Source organism: Moschus berezovskii, chromosome 25, assembly GCF_049115385.1.
Source record: "Moschus berezovskii isolate FMDL1 chromosome 25, NW_MosBer_1.0, whole genome shotgun sequence".
Classification (NCBI taxonomy): domain Eukaryota; kingdom Metazoa; phylum Chordata; class Mammalia; order Artiodactyla; family Moschidae; genus Moschus; species Moschus berezovskii.
This window is the reverse complement of record NC_142484.1, coordinates 48,170,612-48,195,927: the sequence shown is the minus strand read 5'-3', so window position 1 is coordinate 48,195,927 and position 25,316 is coordinate 48,170,612. Positions and strand designations below refer to the sequence as shown.

The following is a 25,316-nucleotide window of genomic DNA, read 5'->3' as shown; positions in this document are numbered from 1 at the left end:
TACAGTTTAGTTCCTCTACTAACCAGGAGTTCATCCATGTTTTATCTTGGATAATTTTCTTAATAAGTAAAATGAGAGCATTAGAATAGATGATTTTTAATATTTTGTTGTGAAAATTTTCAAACCTATATAGTGTGATGAACTCCTCTGTAAGCATTACCCAGCTTCAAAAACCATTAACTCATGGTTAATTTTGTCTGATCTATAGTCACTCTACTCTGTCAAGTCTGGGTTATATTTAGACAGATCCCAAACATCGTATCTTATAGACTAGATGATTAGAAATGAATTGAAATTGTTATAAAGTTTACTATTACATAAGAGTTAAACATAAATTCTTTCTAGATTTATACATATCATATTTGTTTCGTGAAATGATGTTATCATGAAGCTACCAAGAGATACAAACATTGTGAGGATTCTGAGATCCTAAATATTTCCATTCAAGATGCTTCCAGTTCAGGGACGTCCTTGTGGCCTAGTGGTTAAGACACCAAACTTCCAGTTCAGGGGGTGCGGATTCAGTCCCTGGTTGAGGAGATAAGATGCCAAATGCCATGAGGTGTGGCCAAAAAATTTTAAAAAGGTGCTTCCCACTCATTGAAAGCCTAGAATGTATAGATTTGGGCAAAATAGAATATTGCTGTTTGTGTGCTCAGTCAGTTGGTCATGTCCAACTCTTTGTGACCGCGTGGACTGTAAGCTGCCGGGCTCCTCTGTCCATGGAATTTTCCGGGCAAGAATACTGCTCTGGGTTGCCGTTTCCTCCTCCAGGCGATCTTCTCGGCTCAGAGAGCAAACCTGCGTCTCTTGTGTGTGCTGCGTTGGCAGGTGGATTCTTTGACACTGTGCCACCCGGGAAGCCCCCCTACTACATCTGATCTTGGTCAAAAGACCATGTCTTTTTGTCTTTTCATACTGTTCATGGGTTTCTCAGGGCAATACTGAAGTGGTTTGCCATCCTCTTCTCCCTGGTCCTTCTCCAGTGACCCAGACCCTAATGCTGGGAAAGATTGAGGGCAGGAGGAGAAGGGGGCAACAGAGGACGAGGTGGTTGGGTGGCATCACTGACTCAATGGACATGAGTTTGAGCAAACTCAGGGAGATAGTGAAGGACAGAGAAGCCCTGTGTGCTACAGTCCATGGGGTCGCAGAGTCAGACACGACTTAGCAACCACAGTGAAAGGCCAAAGCTTATATTTCATAGTCTGATGTTTGGTGTGGAGCAGAACCACTGATAAACATCTGTTTGTATGAACCACAGACAAAATAGAACTGAGACAATTTTATGCGATTTTAGTTGGGTTTCTGCTCTCTCTGAATTCTCCTTTACAGAATTCTTACTAATTCTTAGAAGCTCCATTTATCCCTGTTAGAGACATAATTGTAGATTTTCATTTCTGCTTTAACTAGTAAGCTATAGTAAAGCTATTGGACATTTCCAGTTACGTGTTGTTCCTCTGACATCTCAGATTCCGCAGTTCTGAAGTCTGACACATACTTTTTCTTTTTTGTATAAAATCAGTTTCACTTTCTCATTTCTCTCTTTCTTTTAGTTTTACTTTTGGTTGCTCAAACTTGAAACACTGGAGTATTTCTTTTCAATGGGTCCCTGGTTTCCCCATTCCAGTCAGCAATTAAGACGTATTGAGTCTTCTTTTTGTATTTCCCCAGATCAGCTCCATAAATGAGGTTATGTGTGAAACAGGTGACGCTGCTTCACGCAGATGGAGCCTCCGTAGTGTCCGTTTCCTTCCCTTCCTCCTTTCCTGGCTGCACTGGCACCATCCTGACTTTAGCTTCCCCTTTCAGTCTGGGTTTTCTCTGAGCATATGACTTGTGTACTCTTCGTTTTCTGTTACTCACTCACAGTTCTCACATGGACCTACCCAACTCACCTGAAAAGCGGAGATAATATTAGTTATTGTCTCATGACGTTATTGTGAGGACTGTGTGAGATCCTATATGCTAAGCTTTTAGAAAAATACCTGGCACATTGTAAACACTCAGTAAATACTTATTATTACTTAGTGTCTTTTACTGTGTGGTCAAATTTGAATGCCCAAAACCTCCAGAGATTTGCTTACAAATTTAACTTTTAAATTGGCCCTTTTTTTAAAAAAGTACCCCCCCCCCATAATGTAAATACTTATTCATCTCATTGGGGCTTCCCTGGTGGCTCGGACGGTAAGGAATCTGCCTGCAATCAGGAGACCTTGTTTCAATCCCTGGGTTGGGAAGATCCCCTGGAGAAGGGAAAGGCTACCCACTCCAGTATTCTGGCCTGGAGTATTCCATGGACAGAGGAGTCCATGGGGTTGCAAAGAGTCACACACGACTGAGTGACTTTCACACTTCACACTTTCGTCTCATTAAACTGACAGACGACAGATGCACATGGATAGATAGAGAAGCAGTTGCAGACATGTGTGTACTTGGGTCAGTGTGTGCACGCATGCCTACTAACTGCGTCTGCTGAGAGAGCTGAAAGCAGTGGCACCCAGGAGCACTGAGCCCACTTAGCACCCCGATCCTGAGTTCTAAATCTGATTCTCCAGCAAAGGAAACAAAGATTTTTGGATAAATGGCTGATGACAGGACGGAAGCAAGGAAATTCAAGGTGTGTCTGGAGCATATTGTAGTGCCAGAGAGTATGTGTGTGTGTGTGTGTTGGTTGCACAGTTGTGTCTGACTCTGAAACCCCATGGACTGTAGCCTGCCAGGTTCCTGTTCCGTGTTTTCCAGGCAAGGATACTGGAGTGGGTTGCCATTCCCTTCTCCAGGGATCTTCCTGACCCAGGGGTTGACCCCGCTTCTTGCATCTCCCGCACTGGCAGGCAGGTTCTGTACCCATTAGTGCCCGCTGGGAAACCCTGGCAGAAAGTAGGGAAGTGCTCAAAAAACGAAAGAATAGATGCACATCAAAAGGACAAAGGACCTCACCGGATAGAACTCATGATGACCGAAGCTGGAATGGTAGTAGTAACAAAATAAGCAGTAGTAAACTATAAAACAAATATATATGAATCCCTATGAATACATATATGTGATTAAATAAATAAGCACACAGGGTAGATTTCCAAATAGCTTATGTAGATACTATCCTCGAGGAGTTGTAGCTTAATCCCCCCAGTCCCTGGAGTGTGGGCTGCCTGTAGTGATTTACTTCTAATGAATAGAGTATGAGGAGGAGGAAGGAAAGAACTTTATAAGCAGAACTTTACTGGTAAACACTGCCTTAACCAGGGTATCAAAATGAACTTCACCAGCGATGAATCATGTTGACAGCATGTGTTAGGAAGGGCATCGCACTTCCATGGTGTACTTTTCTGAAACCTATAATCCCAATCTGGCCATGAGAAAGACATCAGACAACTAATAGAGGGGCAGTGTGCCAAATACATAACCATGCTCCTCGAAACTGTCAAGGTAATCAACAGTAAGGAAGGACCAACAAACTGCCCCAGACCCGAGGAACTCAGGACACATGATGGCAAAATGCACGGTGCTGTCCTGGCCGGGACCCTGGAGCAGAAAAAGGACATTTGTGGGAAAACTGTTGAAATCCAAACAAAGTTTGGAGTTTAATTGTAATGTCCCAATACGGGTTCTTAGTTGTAACACATGTGCTTTGGTTGTGTGAAATGTTAAAAGGAGAAATTGGTCAGGAGTGTGTGGGAGTCTTCTGTTTATCTCTGCACCTTTTCTGTGAATCTTAAAATTATTCCGAAGTAGAAAGTTTATTTTTAAAAATACCTGACAGTTTTGCGTATTAAGAGCTGATTTTAAATCTTTTTATTTTAGGAATTTAAAAAATCTGTAGTGTGGAAAAATATGTAATATTTAGAAAAATACATCAACGATTACGTGTTACATATACTATAGAAAGATTAATCTGGCCACCTATCAGGTGGGTGCTATATTGTTTTCATTTACTTTCATTCTCTTCTTAGGTCCTTCCACTGGAAAATCAAATGAAAGAATCAAAACGCTTCCCTCAAGCACTGAATATTGGCATGGGGATTGTCACAGTGCTGTATGTCACATTAGCTACTTTGGGATATATGTGTTTCCACGATGATATCAAAGGCAGCATCACTTTAAATCTTCCCCAAGATGTGTGGTAGGTAGACAAGAGTTTCTTAACCTAATTTGTATATTTTATAAATATAATTTACTAGTGTTTTATGATAAAGCGGTATTTTTAGTTTTATGATTTAAACATTTAAAATCTTTACTGTGGTTTCTTTATTTGTGTAATCTAAATTTTTTCATAATCTTCAGAGGAGATCATCTGACTTTTTGTGGCATATTGTTAAAATATTAAAAATTACAGGTTGTTCCAAATTTGGATAACAGGTAAAACATGAATTCTTTTAATATGGACTCAGTTTAATAAAAAATTTAATACTTATCCTTGCTGCCAAAAATCTAACATTCTGGGTTTCTGATAAAATCATGTAACCCATCACTTATGGCCTTCATGGTTTTAGTGGTCAGCTTTAATACTGTATGTGCCTCAGTCCTTTCTGAACACAGGACACATTATCCAGTTGACCCTTGAATAGCAGGGGTTTGAACTTCATGGGTCCACTTATATGGGTTTTTTTCAGTTAACATGTTAGAAAATTTTTTGAGATTCATGACAATTTGAAAAAACTCACAAACTGCATAGCCTAGAAATATAAAAAAGGTATGTCATGAATATATAAAATATATGTAGTTGTACCTGTAACATACAAGATATGAGTTAATTGACTGTTTGTCAGTAAGGCTTCTAGTCAGTAGCAGGCTATTAGTAGCTAAGTTTGGGGGAATCAGAAGTTATATGCAGGGTCAGACCCCAACCCCTGCATTGATCAAGGGTCAACTGTAAATAGTGTGGTGTATCTTAATATTCTCTTTGATATTAGAACCATATTCTTCTAAATGAAGCAATATGTAGAGTCTTTTTCTTCTTCCAGAGATTGATCTTTGGAGATTTAATAAAGATATTGGCAGTGATTATGATGTAGACTTGCTCCCTTATTTATTAAATGGAAAGTAACTCCTTAGTTTTGATAAATGCAAAGAATAAATGCTGACCTAATATCATGCGGCTCCTTTAGCTGTTTGGATGGAAGTCTGTGAAACCTTAAATATTTTGATTGGCTTCCTGATGAGAGTTTGATTGCTGTTCAGTAGTCATGTGAACCCTGGGTCCTCATTGGAGGCCAAAATGTTGTTAGAACAAGTGTGTGTAGGGAACTGTTTATGATAGGGAGAAAGTCCCTAGTGTAGTTTCCAGTTGCACAAGTCTCGCATATGCCGTGTGTTTATCTTTTTTTTTAATTACAGTTTTACTTTAGCTATGATATATTTAGGAAGGCATTCCAAGATGGATCCATTTCAGTGTTATACATTTGTTTCAAGGTGGAGACCTGACTACAAACAAGACATGTGACTGTTTTGCATTTATTTCATTAACCTGTTTTATAGTTGATAATATAATTTTGTTTCCTTCAAAAGTGCTCCTTTTTTCTTTTTTGTAATAGTTTAGTATGGAGTATAGACAAACAGCTTAATATAAGAGGATCAACGCTAAGAATTATGGTAGTTTAGTTTCTCTTTCAAAGATAGTACAGTGTCTAGAAAACAATCATACATTTCTCCACTTGAAGTAATGTTTAGACTAAATCCTAAAAGCAAATTTATAAGTAAAGTTGACAAGTAGTATAAGATGTAGGTGGGGAAACGATCTCAGAATTCTCCCCTACCCTTATATATGAACGTATCTAGAGAAAGTCTTAAGGGGGAAGATACCGAGATGGGAGTGCCTGCGCATCAAGTTGAGATGCTCCTCTCCCCAGGGAGCTAGGAACCTGGCGAAGTAGCAGTGGACATGGAGGTGGAGGGCATGCTTTTGGTTTTCACAGCTAAACCTCAAGGGGGTGGTGCTGTCCCTGCAGTGGCTCTAATTAATCCTTCCCTTTTTCTGCACCCACTTCCCACCTTAGACTTGTTCCCTAATTGCTATGGCTCCCCAGTTAGAAAGGAACTCATTATAAGCCTTAATTAAAAACAGACTATCAAATAAAACAACTCTCCACTTTCATGTTGTGACTATTTTTTTAGTCGACAAGATCATAGTTTCTGTTCAGGAAAGCCTGGTTAGACACCTGCTTTTTATTTAGAAGGGGGAGCCTTGTATCCTCGGAAGCAAAAATCTGTACAAAACAGGAAAGCAAGTCAAGATACTTCCCTTTAGAGAACTGCTGTTGAGTAACACCTTCTTGTGCAGACATGCCTTTTGTGGCCTACAGTCTTTATGGTCTGCAGCTGTGCGTGTGTGCTCACTTGCTTCAGTCATGTCCGACTCCTAGCGACCCAATTGACTGTAGCCCACCAGGCTTCTCTGTCCGTGGAAAGAATACTGGAGTGTGTTGTCATACCCTTCTCCAGGGGATTTTCCCAACCTAGTGATCAAACCACCCCCCCCCCCATCCCGTCTCTTACATCTTCTGCATTGGGAAGCGAGTTCTCTGCAACCAGGACAGTTAAAATACTAGCCATGGCTGAGGGATACTGGAGAGAAGGCGGTTGTCTTTTATAATGATAATCTTCCAAAATGAGAAGTTTGGACTAGGATAATCATGGGGTTATCTCAGAGATTCCTATCTTGAATTGTTATGTATGAGTCCCCTTTTCCTTCCCCTTCTTGTGCTTCAGGCAGTAGGCCGAGCAGTTTAGAGAATGTGTGCTGCTGCTAAGTCGCTTCAGTCGTGTCCGACTTTGTGCGACCCCATAGACGGCAGCCCACCAGGCTCCCCCATCCCTGGGATTCTCCAGGCAAGAATACTGGAGTGGGTTGCCATTTGTAGTGTACTCTTTATTGGCTGGGTATTGATCTTGGAGAGACAGCAGTGAGCGCTGATGTGAAGCGAGATCTTAGTTCCCTGCCCAGAAATGGGATGAGGTGATGGACAGGGAGGCCTGGCGTGCTGTGATTCATGGGGTCGCAGAGAGTCGGACACGACTGAGTGACTGAACTGAACTGAACTGAGCCTGGATGAAACTAGCCCCTAGATCAACAAGAGTTAGAGGCTAGAACCTCTTGCCCCGATTGAAGTGCATTCCTCAAGGAGGCAAAAACTGTGAAAAGAGATACAAAGTTTATTATTAGACACACAACACAATCGCAAGTGCGAGGGCCGAATGGAGAAAGTTTGTGTAGCTGAGATAGAAGTGAGGCAGAGATGCACAGCCAGAGGGAAGGGGTGGGGTGTCCCCCTTAGCACGGAGGAGCATTGCAAAGAGGCCGTTAAGGCATTCATACAGGGCTGTTCTTCTGGGTCATTGTTTACTTTGGGCCAATTATCTGGTTTCTTTTTCCACACCTGACCTACCCTAGGACCCTCCCCCATAGCATATGCAACACCGTGGACTGTAGCCCGCCAGTCCTGGGCCGGAATCCATTTTCTGGTGTGGATTCCAGCCCACAGGACTATAAGGCAGCCTTGTCATCACATACTATGGGGGTGCCCCTCCTTTGACCCCGAGGAGTTTTCCTGCACATGTTCAATGTCTCCTTTGCCCCAAGGATGGGAAAGATAAGACCTCTTGATCCTTTATGAAAACAGGGTTTACCCCTCCCTGTTTCTGCCATGACTGTTACCTTAAGGTGTCCACAGAAGACATAGCCTGGCTGTTTTCCCTCTTTCTGTTATTTCTATTTCAAAGTGCAAAGAGGAGGCTGGTTGTAAATACATAATCTGGAGCCCCCCCATCTCCTGTCTCAGGAAATGCAAACAGCAGGCTAGCTGTAGAGTGTCCAGCCTGAAGCCCTTTTCTTTTTTTGGTCCTGAGAAATGTTAAGCAGGAGCCCACCTAATTCCTGCCTCAGATATGAAAGCCAATGACTGTCACAGGAGCCTAGGGAACCCAGCTACCAGCCATGAGAAACTGTAAAGGGCTTTTGATGCCATGTTGACTTAACGTCTCAGAGTTCATGTGGGGTTCAGTTCAGTTCACTTCAGTCACTCAGTCGTGTCCGACTCTCCGCGACCCCATGAATCACAGCACGCCAGGCCTCCCTGTCCATCACTAACTCCCAGAGTTCACTCAAACTCATGTCCATCGAGTCGGTGATGCCATCCAGCCATCTCATTCTCCGTCGTCCCCTTCTCCTGCCCCCAATCCCTCCCAGCATCAGAGTCTTTTCCAGTGAGTCAAGTCTTCGCATGTGGGGTATCCCTACAAGAAAAGGTTGAATTAGAGAGCTGCCCCAGAATAAAGCAAGTATGGATTAGAGTGACTCCATGTTATTAATTACTTATTACCTTCAATCTTAGTGAGGCATCGTCTTTTAAAACTAGTTATGAGTGATATTGTTTAAGGTAGTGCATTTAGCTTTTGAAGTAAAGGGTATATTTTAAAGATGATAATAAAGTAAATTGGGCTTCCCCGATCGCTCAGGGGTTAAAGAACCTCTTGCAATGCAGAAGACACAGGAGATGTGGGTTCGATCCTTGGGTCGGGAAGATCCCTTGGAGGAGGAAATGGCAACCGATTCCAGTGTTCTTGGAGCCTGGCAGGCTACAGTCCAAGGAGCCTCACAGAGTCAGACACAACCGAGCGACTAAGCAATCAAGTGAATTCAGGGTTCTGAGCTAAAACATGGGCACCTGCAGGCAGATACCTGCATTTCTGGGTTTGTGATGCACATTGTTCAGCACTTCGTAAGTGTTCGTTAGGTAGTATTCTGGGTATAAAAGTGTTTCCCCTGTAACTGCTGGTCTTAATTGAATGGTGTTTTGGCAGTGTTTTCCCAGGATGTCCACTAGAGTAACGCAAATAGCAGACGTTCTTCTCGTAAGAGATATCAAGGGTATGTTAAGTTTTCAGAGAAACAGACATTGAGAAGCAGTGAAGTGACTTCTTCCATCTCACGGAATCCTTTTGAAGCACACATTGGATAGGGAAAATTCAAACAGGAGAGAAGCATGTAAGAACAGGGTAGATGTGGGGTAGATATTTTAATTTATTTAGATAAATGAACTGGGACTTCACATTCCCCACAAAACAGAAAAGAATCTTAAGCCTGAATTCCTGTTTATAGCATATAGGAAATAGGAGGTTGAATATTCTGGGAAATAGAGCTGACAAATAGTGGCAGATAATCAAGCTGTCTTAATTGATCCTTCCAAGAAATCTGGGAGTTGACCTCTGAGGAATTTGTTACCTAAGATGAAAATATTTAGGCAAGAATGGACTCACCAAGAGACACAGGAAATAAAGATGTAGAGAAATATAAGGAAACAGGATAAAGAAGATTTGTATATTCTGAACTCTTTCTTCCATTCTCACCCTCAGAAATTCTTAATGATATTCTTCTAATATTAAAGTTGCCTATATCTAGGAATCCTGGCTGAAATGACCTCTGCCTTTCCTTTCTTCTGCCTGTCTTCTTTTTTCATCACAGTAAAATATTATTAAGTTAAAAAAGAAGGGCGTCTATCAAATTCATCTGTCATCTAGCGGATTCTTGCTGTATGCGTTTTATGTGCTTGGAGCTTTTCCCAAGCATTAGAGATGCAGCAGCGAGCAGAGAAGGTTCTCTTCATATTGCTTACATTCTGGGGAACGCTCCTCAAACGTCCCGCGGTTTAAAGCATCCAGTCTAGTGGTGAATACTGGGTAACACTTGTTCAGCCGCTCGGTCGTGTCGGACTCTTTGTAGCCCCGTGGACTGCAGCACGCCAGGCTTCCCTGTCCTTCCCCATCTCCTGGAGCGTGCTCAAACTCAGTCCATCGAGTCGGTAATACCATATCCAACCATGGCATCACTAAATAAATAGTTAGTTGTCCTGTTTAGTTATTTTTAGCTTAGAATGGGGTGAGGTTCTTGATCTGGACTGTAGCTGTTTTTCAAAAAGACTTCTTGACAGAGCTGAACACTTGAGATTCTTGAGGATCATGAAAAGTCCAAGAGGGAAGGTGAATTGTTAGATTATTTCCAAGAATAGCTTCTGTTTTCAACCTCGAGAGAATCAGTCAGCCCCTTATTTCCCAGATTAACGTAAAAAAATAAGTATTCATATCTGTATAGATAAGTTTAGGTTAAGTGTTGATTTATTAGCCAATATGGGGAAAAGAAGGGAAACTTTGTAATTTTTGAACTCTAATGTTTTCAAAACTTGTGTTTTCACTGGAACATTTAGTTGTTTTTCTCCCCTATCATCTGATTCTATATATTGACTGCAAAGTAGTTATTTAAAAAATATATATTTATTTCTGGTCTTTACCAAGATATTACATTTCTTAGCTATCAGTATAACCGATTTTGTTTTCAAGCAAGAGTCATCTTATTTTTCAAGTATTGTTATTTGTGATATTGATTAAATGTAGTTTCAAGAATTACTATTCACACCCATTTTTATCATTAATATTAATTTAACTAATATTTAATAAGTGTCTATCCCCTCCTAAATGCATGAGTGGTTATACAGAGAATAGAACCTATCTTCTAACTTTCAAGAACTTTGACACTGAGTTTTAAAATACCTTTTAAGTTGTTCCATTTGTTATTTAAAAGTTGTTTTATGTTGTTGAAGACAGGTTAAAAAGCTTATACACTGTGATCAAGTTGGGTTTATTTCAGGGATGCAAGGATTCTTCACTATACGCAAATCAATGTGATATACCAGATTAACAAATTGAAAGATAAAAGCCATATGATAATCTCAATAAATGCAGAAAAATCCTTTGACAAAATTCAGCGCCCATTTATGATTAAAACTTTTCAAAAAATGGGCATGGAAGGAACGTACCTCAACATAGTAAAGGCCATATATGATAAGCCTACAGCAAACATTATTTTCAATGGTGTAAAACTGAAAGCATTCCCCCTAAGATCAGGAACAAGACAAACGTGCCCACTTTCACCACTGTTACTCAACATGGTTCTGGAAATCCTAGCTACAGCAATCAGAAAAGAAAAAAAATAAAAGCAATCCAGATCAGAAAAGAAAAGGCTCTCACTGTTTGCAGATGACATGATACTGTACATAGAAAACCCTAAAGATACTATCATAAAATTGCTACAGCTAATCAGTAAATTTAGCAAAATTGCAGGATACAAAATCAATTCACAGAAATTGCTTGCATTTCTATATACTAACAATGAAAAATCAGAAAGAGAAATTAAGGAATCAATCCCATCCATTCACCATTGCAACATAAAGAATAAAATATCTAGGAATGAACTTACCTAAGGGGACAAAAGAACTGTACACAGAGAATTATAAGATACTAATGAAATAAATCAAAGATAAACAGATATTCCATGTTCCTGGATAGGAAGAATCAATATTGTGAAAATGACTATACTGCCAAATGCAATCTACAGGTTCAATCCTTATCAAATTACCAATGGCATTTTTCACAGAACTAGAACAAAAGATTTCACAATTCATGTGGAAACACAAAAGACCCTGAATATACAAAGCAGTCTTGAGAAAGAAGAATGGAGCTGGAGGAATCGACCTTCCTGACTTCAGATTATACTACAAAGCCACAGTCATCAAGACAGTATAGTACTGGCACAAAAACAGAAATATAGACCAATGGAATGAGATAGAAAGCCCAGAAATAAACCCATGCACCTGTGGGTACCTTATTTTTGACAAAGGAGGCAAGAATATGCAATGGGGCAAAGACAGCCTCTTCAATAAGTGGTGCTGGGAAAACTGCTACATGTAAAAGAATGAAATTAGAACACTTCTAAGTACCATACACAAAGATAAACTCAAAATGGATTAAAGTTGTAAATGTAAAACCAGAAACTATAAAACTCGTAGAGGAAAACATAGGCAGAACACTCAATGACATAAATCATAGCAAGACCCTCTATGACCTACCTCCCAGAGTAACAGAAATAAAAACAAAAGTAAACAAGTGGGACCTGATTAAACTTAAAAGCTTTTTCACAGCATAGGAAAATATAAACAAGGTGAAAAGACAGCCCTCAGAATGGGAGAAAATAATAGCAAATGAAACAACTGACAAAGAATTAATTTCCAAAATATACAAGCAGCTCATACAACTCAATACCAGAAAAACAAACAACTCAGTCAAAAAGTGGGGAAAAGACCTAAACAGACATTTCTCCAAAAAAGACATAGAAATGGCCAACAAACACATGAAAAGATGCTCAACATCGCTCATTATTAGAGAAATGCCGATCAAAACTACAATGAGGTATCACCTCACACAGGTCAGAATGGCCATCATCAAAAAGTCTACAAACTATAAATGCTGGAGAAGGTGTGGAGAAAAGGGAATATTTTTGCACTGTTGAGGAGAATGTAAGTTAATAAGCCTCTATGGAAGATGGTATGGAGATTCCTTAAAAAACTAGGAATAAAACCACCATGTGACCAAGCATTCCCACTCCTAAGCATATACCCTGAGGAAACCAAAATTGAAAAAGACACGTGTACCCCAATGTTCATTGTAGCACTGTGTACAATAGTTAGAACATGGAAGCAACCTAGATGTCCATCGACAGATGAATAGATAAAGAAGTTGTGGTACATACACACAATGGAATATTACCTAGCCATAAAAAGGAACACATTTGAGTCAGTTCTATTAAGGTGGATGAACCTAGAGCCTATTATACAGAGTGAAGTAAGTCAGAAAGAGAAAGATAAATATCATATACTAGCACATGTATGGAGAAGGCAATGGCACCCCACTCTATCATATACTAGCACATGTATGGAGAAGGCAATGGCACCCCACTCCAGTGTTCTTGCCTGGAGAATCCCAGGGATGGGGGAGCCTGGTGGGCTGCCGTCTGTGGGGTCGCACAGAGTCGGACACAACTGAAGTGACTTAGCAGCAGCAGCAGCAGCACATGTATATGGAATCTAGAAAGATGGTACCAGTGAATTTATTTGCAAGGCAGCAGTGGAGAAACAGACATAGAGAACAGACTTACGGACCTGGGAGAGGGGAGGAGAGGGTGAGATGTACGGAGAGAGTAACACGGAAACTTACATTACTGTATGTAAAATAGACAGCCAACGGGAATTTGCTGTGTGTCTCAGGGAACTCAAACAGGGCTCTGTATCAAACTAGAGGGGTGGGATAGAGAGAGAGATGGGAGGGAGATTCAAGAGGGAGGGGATGTATGTATACCTATGGCTGATTCATGGTGATACTTAACAGAAAGCAAAAAAGAAATCTGTAAAGCAATTACCCTTCAATGAAAAAAAATGAAAAATAAAAGTTTTATGTTGTTGTATATCCTCAAGACAAATCCCTATCACTTTAATCAAGTTTTTTATCCTTTTGAGAGACAGTTTGCTCTTCATTTCTGAAACTGTTAGTTTATATGGCCAAGATTAGTACATATGGACAATTACCACAGATACATGCTTAAAACCAAAATGAGAACAAAGGTTGATAAACATGTAGGAAAGTTGAGTATAGAAAAATAGAGTACTTGAAATTTTAATAGAAATGTAGAAATTAAGAGGTTCTTGAAACAAAAATAAAAACGGAATAGTTGATTTTAAAAGACTGTATTGCTTCTCTTTAACACTCTGATTTCTGTATTACTCTTTGATGGATCCTTAACAAATATGCCAGCTTCTAAAAAGATAGTGATGATTTTATTTCCCGTTTTTACTCTGGGTAACATCAAATGATAGTAATTACATATAATTAATGTTACTGAGTGGTGTTAATAATAACCAGATTCTTAACCTATGTAATTTGTTCTATACCAATAGAAAAGTTATTATACCTATATGCATAGTGATGTATTTTTAGATATATTGTTAATCATATTTTAAAAACATGTAAGTTAAAAGGTAATTAGAAAAAAGGACTGTAATAATAAACTGATAAGAATATTCAGTTCTCCACAATTATGTATCAAAGTATATGAAGCAGGAGTCTTTTGGTTATTTTGTACATTTCAGTAGCTTGACCATTTATGTTTAAACTTTAAACATCAAGGTGAGAAATATATCTTGAGGTCTTTTTAATAGTGAGTTTGTGTTGTTCCTAGCCCTAAGGCCCTCTTCTTTCCTTAATTTTGCCGTTTGTAGTATTTTCAAATCTGTTTCTACTCAGCTTTCTTCCTTCTTCTTCACTCCTAGGATGAATACATTATAGAAGGAGATTTAATTGAATTCTTTCTTGTTTGGCAGCTGTTTAGGAAAACTGTTTATAATCTTGACATGTTAGTGATATCTTGCAGTACCTGTCTTTTTCTCCCTGGTGTATTCACCTAGCATAATGCCCGCCAGGTTCATGCATGTTGTCTCGTTTTTGCTCACGCACTTTGTCTTAATATGAATCTAACTTTCTTTTTATTTTGGTTATTTTCATTTTATTTCTTTTATTTTTATTATGACTTAGATAAACAGAGAATAGATTGGTGTTTGCCAGGGGCTGGTAGAGGGGGGAAAAGAGAAGAGTTTGGTAAAACGATACAGGCTTTCGGTTAAAAGATGAATAAGGTCTGAGCATCTAATGTAAAATGTGGTGACTTGGTTGATATTACTGTATTGTATGATTGAAGTGTGCTGAGAGCAGAATCGGTGTTCTCACCAAAACAGAAAAAAATAGACAAATACATGAGGTGATGGATGTGTTTGTTAATTAATTCCGTTTGTGGGAATTCTTTCACAATGTATATCAAATCATCACGCTGTAGACTTTAAATGTCTTATAATTTCATTGGTTAGTTAAATATTGGTAAAGCTGGCAATAAAAGAATGACTAAATTTTGAAAATTTTTAACAGGTTATATCAATCAGTGAAAATTCTGTATTCCTTCGGCATCTTTGTGACCTATTCAATTCAGTTCTATGTTCCAGCAGAGATAATTATCCCTGTGGTCACATCCAGATTTCATGCTAAATGGAAGCAAATCTATGAATTTGCAATAAGGTCCTTCTTGGTTACTATTACTTGTAAGTATCACTGCACACTTATATCATAATGATTTTTATTATTGAATTTCTTCTAATGAAACTACTTAAAGTATATTTTTTATATTTTTGAAATAATTTTGTTCACCTAACTGGATACATTTTGGTTTAAAATTCTGTTATTCTACTGATATAGAAGAAAATCATAAATCAGATCCTATCACACGTAAAACAAGTAACTGAATTATTATTTTCAAAATAATATCACTCATGATTGAAATATAAGTATATTTAAATCAGATGCATAAGTGATTCTTTATATCATTGATAACATTTTGCTTTGGCTTTCTAGTTTTCCTGAAGTTTTTTATATCTGCTAACTTTTATATATTTAACAGTTCAGCTTTCCATGATTACCTGTACAAATGGGTTTTGTTCTGTTTTGGTCTTAAACAATTTCAGTGGCTTATTTTACTTATTATTTGAAGGAGTGTGTATAATCTCTTCTTATTGTTTCCTATTATAAAATGCCCCACAAGGTAGAATTAATCATGGAGACTCACGGAGAGGGGCCTTTAGTTTGGTGTAGCACTGTCATGGTGACCTGATGGTTCAAAACTCAGGTCTCCCACTTCCTTGCTGGGTCTTCTCTGAGCCCTTCTTTTCTCAACAATGAAGTGAAGATAAGACATTTAAAAATATGAACAAAGTGGTTAGAAGTTGCTGTTAATACTATCATTTTGTCACCACTTTTATTATAATTGCAAAGAGAAAGATGATTGCCACACCAATGTCTGACGGGATTGCCTAGGATGATACCAAGGACGAGGTGACTGGTGATTGGGGGACAAGCAGCTTTGGAAATTCTAGAGAAGATTTGAGTAACTATCTTGGCCCATTCAAAGTTAGAGAATGGTAGAACTAGAAATTCTGGGCAACTCTGTAAATTTCATTGAGCACCTTGGGGTAGAGCTTATGCCTAGATTTAAAGAATTGGGTGTGTTATATTTTGTTCAAAGAAACAGCAAAGCTGGGCAAAGTAGATAAAATAGATAAGACATACTTTTCGAAGCAATTATTTAAATGAAATATGTCAACTAATAAGGGAAATCACATTGAGGAATGAAGTCATTAAACCCATACTCCAATGACTAATGAAACACCCAGGAGGAAAAAAATTATTTTAAAACGTTTTAGAATATTCTTTACACATTACTTTTATTGACATTTTGACAGCTGTACTAAATAAAAAGACGTATTTCAGGCAAAGTCCTTTTATCAGGAGATGTGAGGCAGTTCTATTCTGAATGCATGTCTCCTTTTAAGGTTAGCTACTGAATTTTAATAACTTCACCCACTTCTGCACATTGGCTACTGTTATGTTGAGCTCCCTGTCTGCTGTGGTCCAGACCAGACTGCACCTCTGCCACCAGGAATTTATTCCCACAAGCCAGGGCTTTTCCTCAAGGGCTGAGTACATAGCACCGAGAGTTGCAGCCTTTTCTTTGTCGCTTCTTTCTTTTAGTTAAAAATAGAGAAGCCCGTTTAACCAAATGTGAGGGCTATATTTACAGCATGCTTTGGACAGAGAACACAGGCCGTGTCATATGCCCTTCTACTTCATTGAGACACATCATTGGACATTGACCTTCATTTAAATCTTTGGCACGTCCTTCCAAGTTAAAGTCAACTGATTTTCATGACAGACCTGTTTTGTATCCGTTATCCAAAGCACTTGCAAATGTCCTAGGGTGGACTCTTTACTGATGGGCGTGTGGAGAGCTGGCGGAACCTTGTCCTGTCCGTAGAGCAGGCTGTGCAGCAGCAGCAGGGGGAGTGGAGGCCCAGCTGGGTTTGCGCGTTTCAGGCCCCATAGTCCGTTCCAGGTGCTGAGTCCACGTCTGCAGGACAGATCTGCAAAGTATGGTTGTAACTAATACAACCATCAGCTTGGGTTGTATTAGTTATGTCCAGGTCTCCATTTAGTGTTGAATCGCCGTTTCACAGCATCTTCTTCATGGAATCAAAAGCTTGAAAGGATGGGTCAGGCTCTTCCTGCATGTTCCCTGTAGACCCTTACTAGGTAGGCATTGGAGAAGGAAATGGCAACCCACTCCAGTGTTCTTGCCTGGAGAATCCCAGGGACGGGGGAGCCTGGTGGGCTTCTGTCTATGGGGTCACACAGAGTCGGACACGACTGAAGTGACTTAGCAGCAGCAGCAGCAGCAGGTAGGCATTACACAGGTAAGAGAGAAGAGTGACTAGCAACTGGCCAGAGGCCACTTGGACTGCAATAAATGCCTTTTATTTTAAAGGCAGGCCTGTAGAAAAAGCTGCTAAATTTTGATTTCAAACCAGTATTTTGATCCCGTGTTTGAATTGAGCCTGCAAAATATGTTAAATACTACTTATTTCTGTTATTGTCCAATTCGTTGATCCTTTCACTGTTTCTAATTTGAAAAGCCCTTGGATTTGAGACTATGCTTTCTTCTTTTAGTAAACTATGACTACATAAAGCATATAGCTTTGGTAGTTTGTAGAATACTAAGAGGACGTCCCAGAGTCATTTAAGTTAGTTGTCACAGTAGCTAAAAATAAGTACCATTTGTGCCCTAGTACTCTGTCTTAGAGTCAGTAGGTGTATGGAGAGGATCATTCACTGTTCGTGCAGTTTAGGTTTGCGTGCTGCAACTAGAGAAAGCCTGTGTGCGGTAATGAAGACCCAGCGCAACCAAAACTAAAAATAAATAAGTTTTAAAAAAGATTTACATGCTAGAGTGTTGTTGATGTTATAATATCAAGCATTTTATTTTTTTCTCTGCTATATCTGCTTTTACCATTAGGATGCAAGAAAATGGACCTTTTTTGCCATTGCTTTTTTTTTTCCATGTCAGAGGCAACTTTGTACCTTAAGGATACATTCTTTTCCTCTATAATATAGTTTTTGGAAATACTGAATAAGATTAATTAGTACTTACTAGATATATTCATAATAACTGTCTGTAAATGACAAAGGGCAGCATATTTATAGTAATCCTGTAGTGAATATTTGTAATTTGTAGTGAATAAACTATCCTTATCCAAGCTATTCTTTGACTTACTATTTTTGAGTTCTTCTATGTCAGAGTTGCCTGAAGTATATATATTTCACTTTCTTCTCTTAGTAGAGAATGTTAGTACATTATCAAATAACATTTCAAGCCATTTTTACTAGCAAATATATATTGGTTATATAACATTTAAAGAATGATTTTATCTAATTGATAAATTTCATGATTTAGAAGCATTTGGTAAATGGAATTTTAGTCTGAATGAATAAATTCTAAAATACTATAGTGTTTCTCCAGATGCTTTTCCAACAACACTTCACTTGATTTACTCATAACAACTTGGCCTATTGGAAAACATTAATAACAAAAAATAGACTCCAAAATGAAAGGCTCTTTAGATGACAAGGTGGTGGTCATGTTGGTCTGGTTGTACTTTTAAATACTGCCATCTACTATAAGTATTTTATCACAAAATGGATAAAAGCCAATGGATTTTTAAACATTCTGTTGTGATTGAGCGTTATGCTTTATACTTTCTTTGAGAGAAATGTTAAAATGATATAGCGCACATCCATTAAACAAGGATTCACTTTATAAAGTATTTCTAGTTTAGAGTTCCAACTTCACATTCAATTATTTTACTTAGGAAGATTTATTGTACTTCAGTCTTGTAGAAGTGCAGCTATGTTTATGATTTCAAAATAACTTTTTTAGGATTTTAGCTTTCATAATAATTAAATAAAAAGTGGTAAGTAGTAGTGTGTGGTTCTAAGAAATGTGGTGGTTCCAAATTAATGCCACATCCTCCTGGAAAACATTGAGAGCCACAAAGAGAATATGGGGAGGGAGAAACCATAAACTAACAGTTAAGAAGTAAAGAAACCAGTAGACCAGAAACTCGAAACTTAATTACAAAGAGCATGAGTTAAATTATATATACACACACACCCCACACACAGAAAGTTCAGTAAGAGACAAACACGCAGGAAAAAGAAAAGCAAAGGAAAGTAAAGTTAGAAATAGAAGGGTGACAAAGATTAGTGAGAAAACTGATAGCTTTTGAAGATAAGGAAAGGAACACCAACACATACACAATCAGAGTCCTCAGAGCTGGCGCTGTGGTTGCAGCCGTCCTTGGCTGCGGCAGTGGTGGAGCTGTCACAGCTTCGTGCCAGCAAACTTAGCTGTTATCTCTGGTGGCAGCTCCAACCCTTCACAAACCATTCACTGAACCACTTAAGGACAATTCAGAGAAAGACTATGCCTCAGTTTTTGCAAACCTTCTGTTGATACCTTTTGGTAAGATAAAGATGAGATCAAAAAAGTGCTGGATCAAAACTTGCAGAAAACTTGTCAATAGCTTGGCATAAAATCCTGCTGATAATACTGGTGCAGATTTTTTTTTTTTGACTTTTCATTTTGAAATAGCTTAGAAAAGCTGTACAAGAAAGTAGAATTACCATAAACCCTTTACTCTGTTTCTTCTAATGTTAACAGATTACATACCACAATACAACTGTTAAGGCCAGGAAATTAACATCGATAAAATGCTGCGAACTCATCTGTAGACCTCATTTTGATTTCACCAGTTTTTTTCCACTGTTACCCTTTTTCTGATCCAGGAACCAATTCAATTTCCCACTTGAATTTAGTTGTCAAGTCTACTAGTCTTCCCCAGTCTTGACAGTTATTTTTTTTTGTCTTTATTTACCTTGACATCTTTGAAGTGTCAGTAATTTTGTAGAATTTCCTTCAGTGTAGACTTGTGTGATGCTTTCTTATGATTAGGTTGAAGTTAAGCATCTTTAACAAGAATTCCACAGTTGATGCTTTGCACTTCTCAGTACATCACATTACGGCTTATGACTGCTGAAGTTAACTTTGATCACTTGGTTAAGGTGGTGTCTGTCAGGTGTCTCCACAGTAAAGGTACTGTTTTTTCCTTTATAATTAATGAGTTTTTAATAGAGGTATTTCCTGTTGTTATACAGTTAGTGCTAAAAAAAAATAGTGTAAAGTGTTAGTCGCTCAGTCGTGTCTGACTCTGCAAACCCATGGACTGTAGCCTGCCAGGTTTCTCCATCCATCAGATTTTCCAAGCAGGAATACTGGAGTGAGTTGCCATTTCCTTCTCCAGGGAATTTTCTGACCCAGGGATCCAACCCAAGTCTCCTGCATTGCAGGCAAATTCTTTGTCATCTGAGCCTTTGCCCATTAATTTTAGGATCCTTCATTGACTTTTCCTGCAACGGTTATTACTGTGGTGTTTACTTAATAATGGTTTTTTCCCCATGGTTTCTTCCATTTTTATTAATTGGAATTCTACTGTAAGAAATAGTTACCTCTTCTCTTTGATTTAACCATTTTTTTATACCATACCAGCCCAGATTTTGTGCTTTGTAGAATGAGCTGTATGGCAGAATAATGAAAATGCATTCTTTACCCAAAACTTCATAGCAAAAATCAAAAGTCTTTTATGTAAGAAACCCTGTTGATAAGTCAAAGTCTGAGAAACATCACTCAGTGTTTTGGTTTCTTTCTTTCTTTTCTTTTTAGCTCAGAACAAAACGTGACAGATGCTTCCGCAAGCAATAGGCTCGTAGTGCCTACTTGTATCAGTTAATTTTAATGTATTGAAAGTATCTGCAGTGAGTATTTACATAGGTATTAGATATTTACATAAGGAAAATTTGTATTTTCAATTTTCTAGGTGCCGGCGCGATCCTCATTCCTCGTTTAGACATTGTGATCTCCTTCGTGGGAGCTGTGAGCAGCAGCACGCTGGCCCTGATCCTGCCGCCCCTGGTTGAAATTCTCACGTTCTCTAAGGAAAACTACAGTATATGGATGGTCCTGAAGAACATTTCCATCGTGTTCACTGGAGTTGTTGGTTTCTTATTAGGGACATATGTAACTGTTGAAGAAATTATTTATCCTTCTCCCAAAGCTATCACTAGCACTCCACACGGTCCCTCTTTAAATTTGAATTCGACGTGCTTTACATCGGGTTTGAAATAGTAGGAGCAGAGGTGTGAGTCTCCAGTTTGGAAATGATTTAAGAACCACTAGGACACGTTGGCAGTACTGATAAGCTACAGCATATTTCTTGGTTTTAAGTATTAGCAGCAATTTCAAAAATTTTAGTTTTGAAAATTGAAAAAATTAAAATGTTAAACAATTAAAGAAATACTCTATTACTTGTCTTTCAGTCAGAAATGATTCAACCAAGATTCAGTCTTTTACCTCCATGCTATTCTTTTGTCACCTGGTTGAGGAGAGAACAGGGTTTCAGCATTGAGAGAATTAAAGAAGGTATAGGTAACTAAAGTCTTACCACCCTAATGAATTTCAAAGTATACTTCATGTTAGTGTAGAAATATCTCAATTGTGTTTTTATTAGAGAGCCAGATACTTATGTTACCCTTTGGAAGTTTAGAAAACCCTCATTAGCCATGAGGTAAGCATCAGAAAATCCCCCAAACAGAACTGTTTTTAGCTGATCTTCATAATGAAAATCAAGAGGGCCTGTGCAAGAGTCTGACTTGGCGTTTCAACCAGATTTGAAAGAGACTTTAAAAAATTGTGGAGTACAAATTCCCTTGTTTTTTTTTTTTACCTGTGGAAATAGATACCCAGGATGGTTAAAGTTAACTTGATTGAGACCACTCAGCTTGAGATTGAGAGAACCTGATCTTTGGATTCCTGGTCCAGGATTTTTTATCTTTCACATCACATCCTAGAAAAAGAATAAATTATGTTCAGTTCAACTTTAGTGTTAAGTCGGTTTAATATGATGTTTGCCAAGTGCATGTGACCTGAGCAGACAGCTCTGAAAAGCCTGCAGCGCAGCCGTGGGGCAGAAGCAGCACTTTAATGAACCAGTAGAGACACCTTGCTGGTCAGCTTCTGGCAGGTGGATGGTGCCCAGCTGTCCTGTGTGTGGCTTTAGCTGTCCTTACTGTTTCTTCCTTTCTAGGTTTGTAGGTACCATCTTTCCTAATGACAAAAAAACAGATACCTGGCATGATGCAGGACCTGTGCCCTCTTTCTGGCCTCATCAGAGCCTTCTTTGCTCCACATGGGCAAAATAACAGGATCAAGCCTAGGGAAAATTGAGACAATAATAAACTGTTAAATCCTGAGAGCTCCAGGCTTTTTCCAGAGAAGTACATTCTATTCTATTCCTCCATGTTTTTTAAGCCCAGTTATTAACCAAAACAAAGAATCTCAGTGAGCATGGAAGATGAAAATCGTTAAATTTAAAATTGAGAATCTTGATTTTAAAAAAAACTTTAAAACTCACTGAATTTTTTAGTCGGGTTGGTGAAAGATATCACCAAGATCACTGCAGTGTATATATTCTCTATTTTTGTATGTAAATGTCAGTTCAAGTATTTTTTGCTTACATCATAGAGTCGAGCATAATCCTAAAGGTATATCAGAAACTTTGTTTTGGTACAAATTCATCAGCATCAAAACTTTTAAAAAAAACATTTGCATCAAGAATCACCAATAATTTTTATGACACTTTTATGTCAGATCTGTTATGTTGAACCTTTAGTCATGCTGGGAAAATGTGGAAGAAATTGTAGGAAAAGTAATTGCCATTGAAGCTAATGTTATATAATCTTGAATATAAGAGTAAATTAGGTATTTTTTTTAAGATATGTAACTTGGTATAAAGTGACTTGAAAACTATTATTTAATACAAAGCACTATTAGATTTTTTGTCAGCTGTCTCATAATATTTCTAGTCTCTGTGAAATTTTATTTTTGTAGTTTTGCCTTTGTTTATTTTCTTTATGAAATTTATCAACTTTCGTGAAATATCAAATGGTTGATCATAGCAATGTATAAATTTTAATTTCAGTGAACAAATGTTGAGTATATTTTCGGAGTCAAGTTGAAATGCGGAAAGAAAGAGGGGGAGAATAGTTTTAGTTCTTAACAAGAAACACTCTGTAGATGTAAATGCACTCTATACAAGGAGTTTTGATGATTTATTTCATCTGCAAAAAAAAAAATCAGGCAATATTTTTCCTCTGAAAATTATTTTTAATGAGTCATAACATTTTCTGAATGTTATTAGAGAAGATACTTTGATCAAACCAGCTATTGATTTTATTTGGGGACCTGAAAAAATGAGAGTGATCGCACCTGGCAGATTTTTTATCCAGTATCTTTGGTCCATTGCATTCTGGCTAAAATGACTTCAGCATTTCATCTGCCACCACAGTAAAACACCTTTGGAAAGCCAACCAGGTGTCTTATGACCTCTACTACTGGAATGGAGAAGAGAAAGGAAAACTTTATTCACCTCTGAAAACCTCAGAGCTAAGCCAGTCACCTCTGTTCCTTTGCAGCCAAAAGGGTTTCTCCAGTTTCAGAGTCAGCTTATCAAAACACTGGCTCTCAGATCTTTCTTTCTTTTTTATCAAAGGATCTGCTTTTCCCCGAATGGCATGGTTTCTCCACAAGTGAAGAAACAAGACCTAGTTTTTCTTAAAGACCAATTTGTATAGTGTTACCAAATGAAAAACATACTGTGTTAGCAAATGCCACGTTATGTTTTTAATCCTGTCCTCTGGATTCTCTGTTGAAATGATTTCTGCCTCTTGTCTGTGTGATGCACTTAACATTTTTGTAAGTGTTTTATGCAATATGCATGTGCTAACGTGGCCTAATATCATTATTTTTGTAGTAGTTGTAGAAAAGCTCCCTACTGTAAAGTGCTATACAGATATTAATTGGGATATTAATTGAAGTTCTACATCAGTGACATGTCCAGCTGTGGGCATGCTTTACTGTAGCTTACCTGTGACATCTCCTCTGGGACTGACATGCCAGAGAGGTCAGAACAGCAGCTGAGAAGTGCATTTGTTTGCTGATAATATGTAGCCTCTCATTTCTTCATTTGAAATGGAGAAGATACATAACAGAGCTAATAGAAGTAGTAAATAAAATTATTTAACTGATACCAGTGGCTCAGTGAATATTTTCTGTTGAGAAAGTAACTTGGTAAAAACAAAAATGAGTATTTTAATCTTTTTGCCTCAGTTAGCTCCCCTTCATAAAACAATTTGAGAGACTTTGATCTAAAAGGTATAACAAGATACTTCCTAACATTAAATAGCTGACTGTAATAACTAACACTTCGGCAGTATGGTTAACCATAATCTTATTTATGCCACTGGTGCTCTCTAGGCTAAACACCATTCTCAAAGTTATTGGTTCTGACCTAGGAGATAAGAAAACATGCTTTAGAAATGTTATTTATTGCCCTATGATAAAATGAAATGACAAATCACTCTCATTCTTAAAATTATATATCAAGGTTACCTAGTTCTGATGTATCCACATATATACATTCCAGTAGTCTGTGTTATATATTAATATAAATTCGCCATTTAAATTGGATCCAGACAGATGTGTGTTGAAAGAGCACCCTGAAAATGATTCCTTTAGAGTTTTCATGATAACAAATAGGAAAACACATGCTTGTACCGTGAATAAATTAAGCTGTGGAGTTTCGTTTCTTGAAATGATGTTGTTTGAGTGAAAACTACATATCAGTGCACTTGAGTCAATTATATTTCTTTTAACTTATTTTTCTTTATAATATGAAAAAATGTCTTAAAAAGTACTGTAACTTCTGAATTTTCAATAAAATATTATTTTGCTTGCAAATGCCTTTTAAAAATATATTTGTCTTTTAGAAGGTTAATTGACACAAATGTCATAAACTGCAAAGGGCACTAGTATATTCTACGGTAACATTTTAATCAGTCTTTGAGGTTAATTCCTTGTCGTGTGACCTTCTACATTGGAAGCTGCTGGTATGCACCACTGAGGTATAAGATCCGAAGCTGACTGAAAATGAAAGGTCATACTCAAAACAGTGACCTGAACTTCCTGCAGAGTAAACGCTGGGAGGCCAGTCTGCCAGTGTCGCAGCCATGCCATCATTTACCGTTCTCTTAGGGTCAAGACTGTACAGTAACACTAATACATTTTGCTTGCAGTATGCCAACCCCAAATCAAAGACCATACCTTGACAGCAATAATTCTGCTCTTGTGAACTTAAGAAAAGGGCATGCCATAGTTCATCAGAAGAGAAAGACTCTATACCTAAAGGTACACTGACAGCCTTATGTGTAATAGTGAACAGCTGAAAACAACCTAAATATTCAACACTAAGGAAATCATAAATTGTGATATTTTAGCCTACAGTACAATTTTAGCCTACAGTACAATTGTGATATTTTAGCCTAGAGGTTACATTATTCAACTAATGTACTGAATATTAGTAATTTGGTAAAGAATAAATACAAAGAGTTAA

General features: G+C 38.0%; 1 protein-coding gene and 1 long non-coding RNA gene across 3 annotated transcripts in view; both read left to right on the top strand.

Moving 5' to 3' along the window:
- The window catches only part of LOC129549091 (neutral amino acid uniporter 4), a 45,115-nt gene extending 20,713 nt beyond the window's left edge, over positions 1 to 24,402 (top strand). For both annotated transcript variants that reach the window (XM_055416190.2, XM_088832425.1), the window contains 3 exons: positions 3,954 to 4,123; positions 14,800 to 14,969; positions 20,688 to 24,402. In XM_055416190.2, the coding sequence (XP_055272165.2) occupies positions 3,954 to 4,123; positions 14,800 to 14,969; positions 20,688 to 20,995 (648 nt within the window). In that variant the 3' untranslated portion in view covers positions 20,996 to 24,402. The remainder of the gene's footprint in view (positions 1 to 3,953; positions 4,124 to 14,799; positions 14,970 to 20,687) is intronic.
- Positions 14,976 to 17,794, top strand: LOC148773925 (uncharacterized). Its single transcript, XR_016036437.1, has 2 exons — positions 14,976 to 17,010; positions 17,157 to 17,794. It is a non-coding gene; the product is annotated as an uncharacterized LOC148773925 (long non-coding RNA).
- Positions 24,403 to 25,316: the final 914 nt, after the last annotated feature.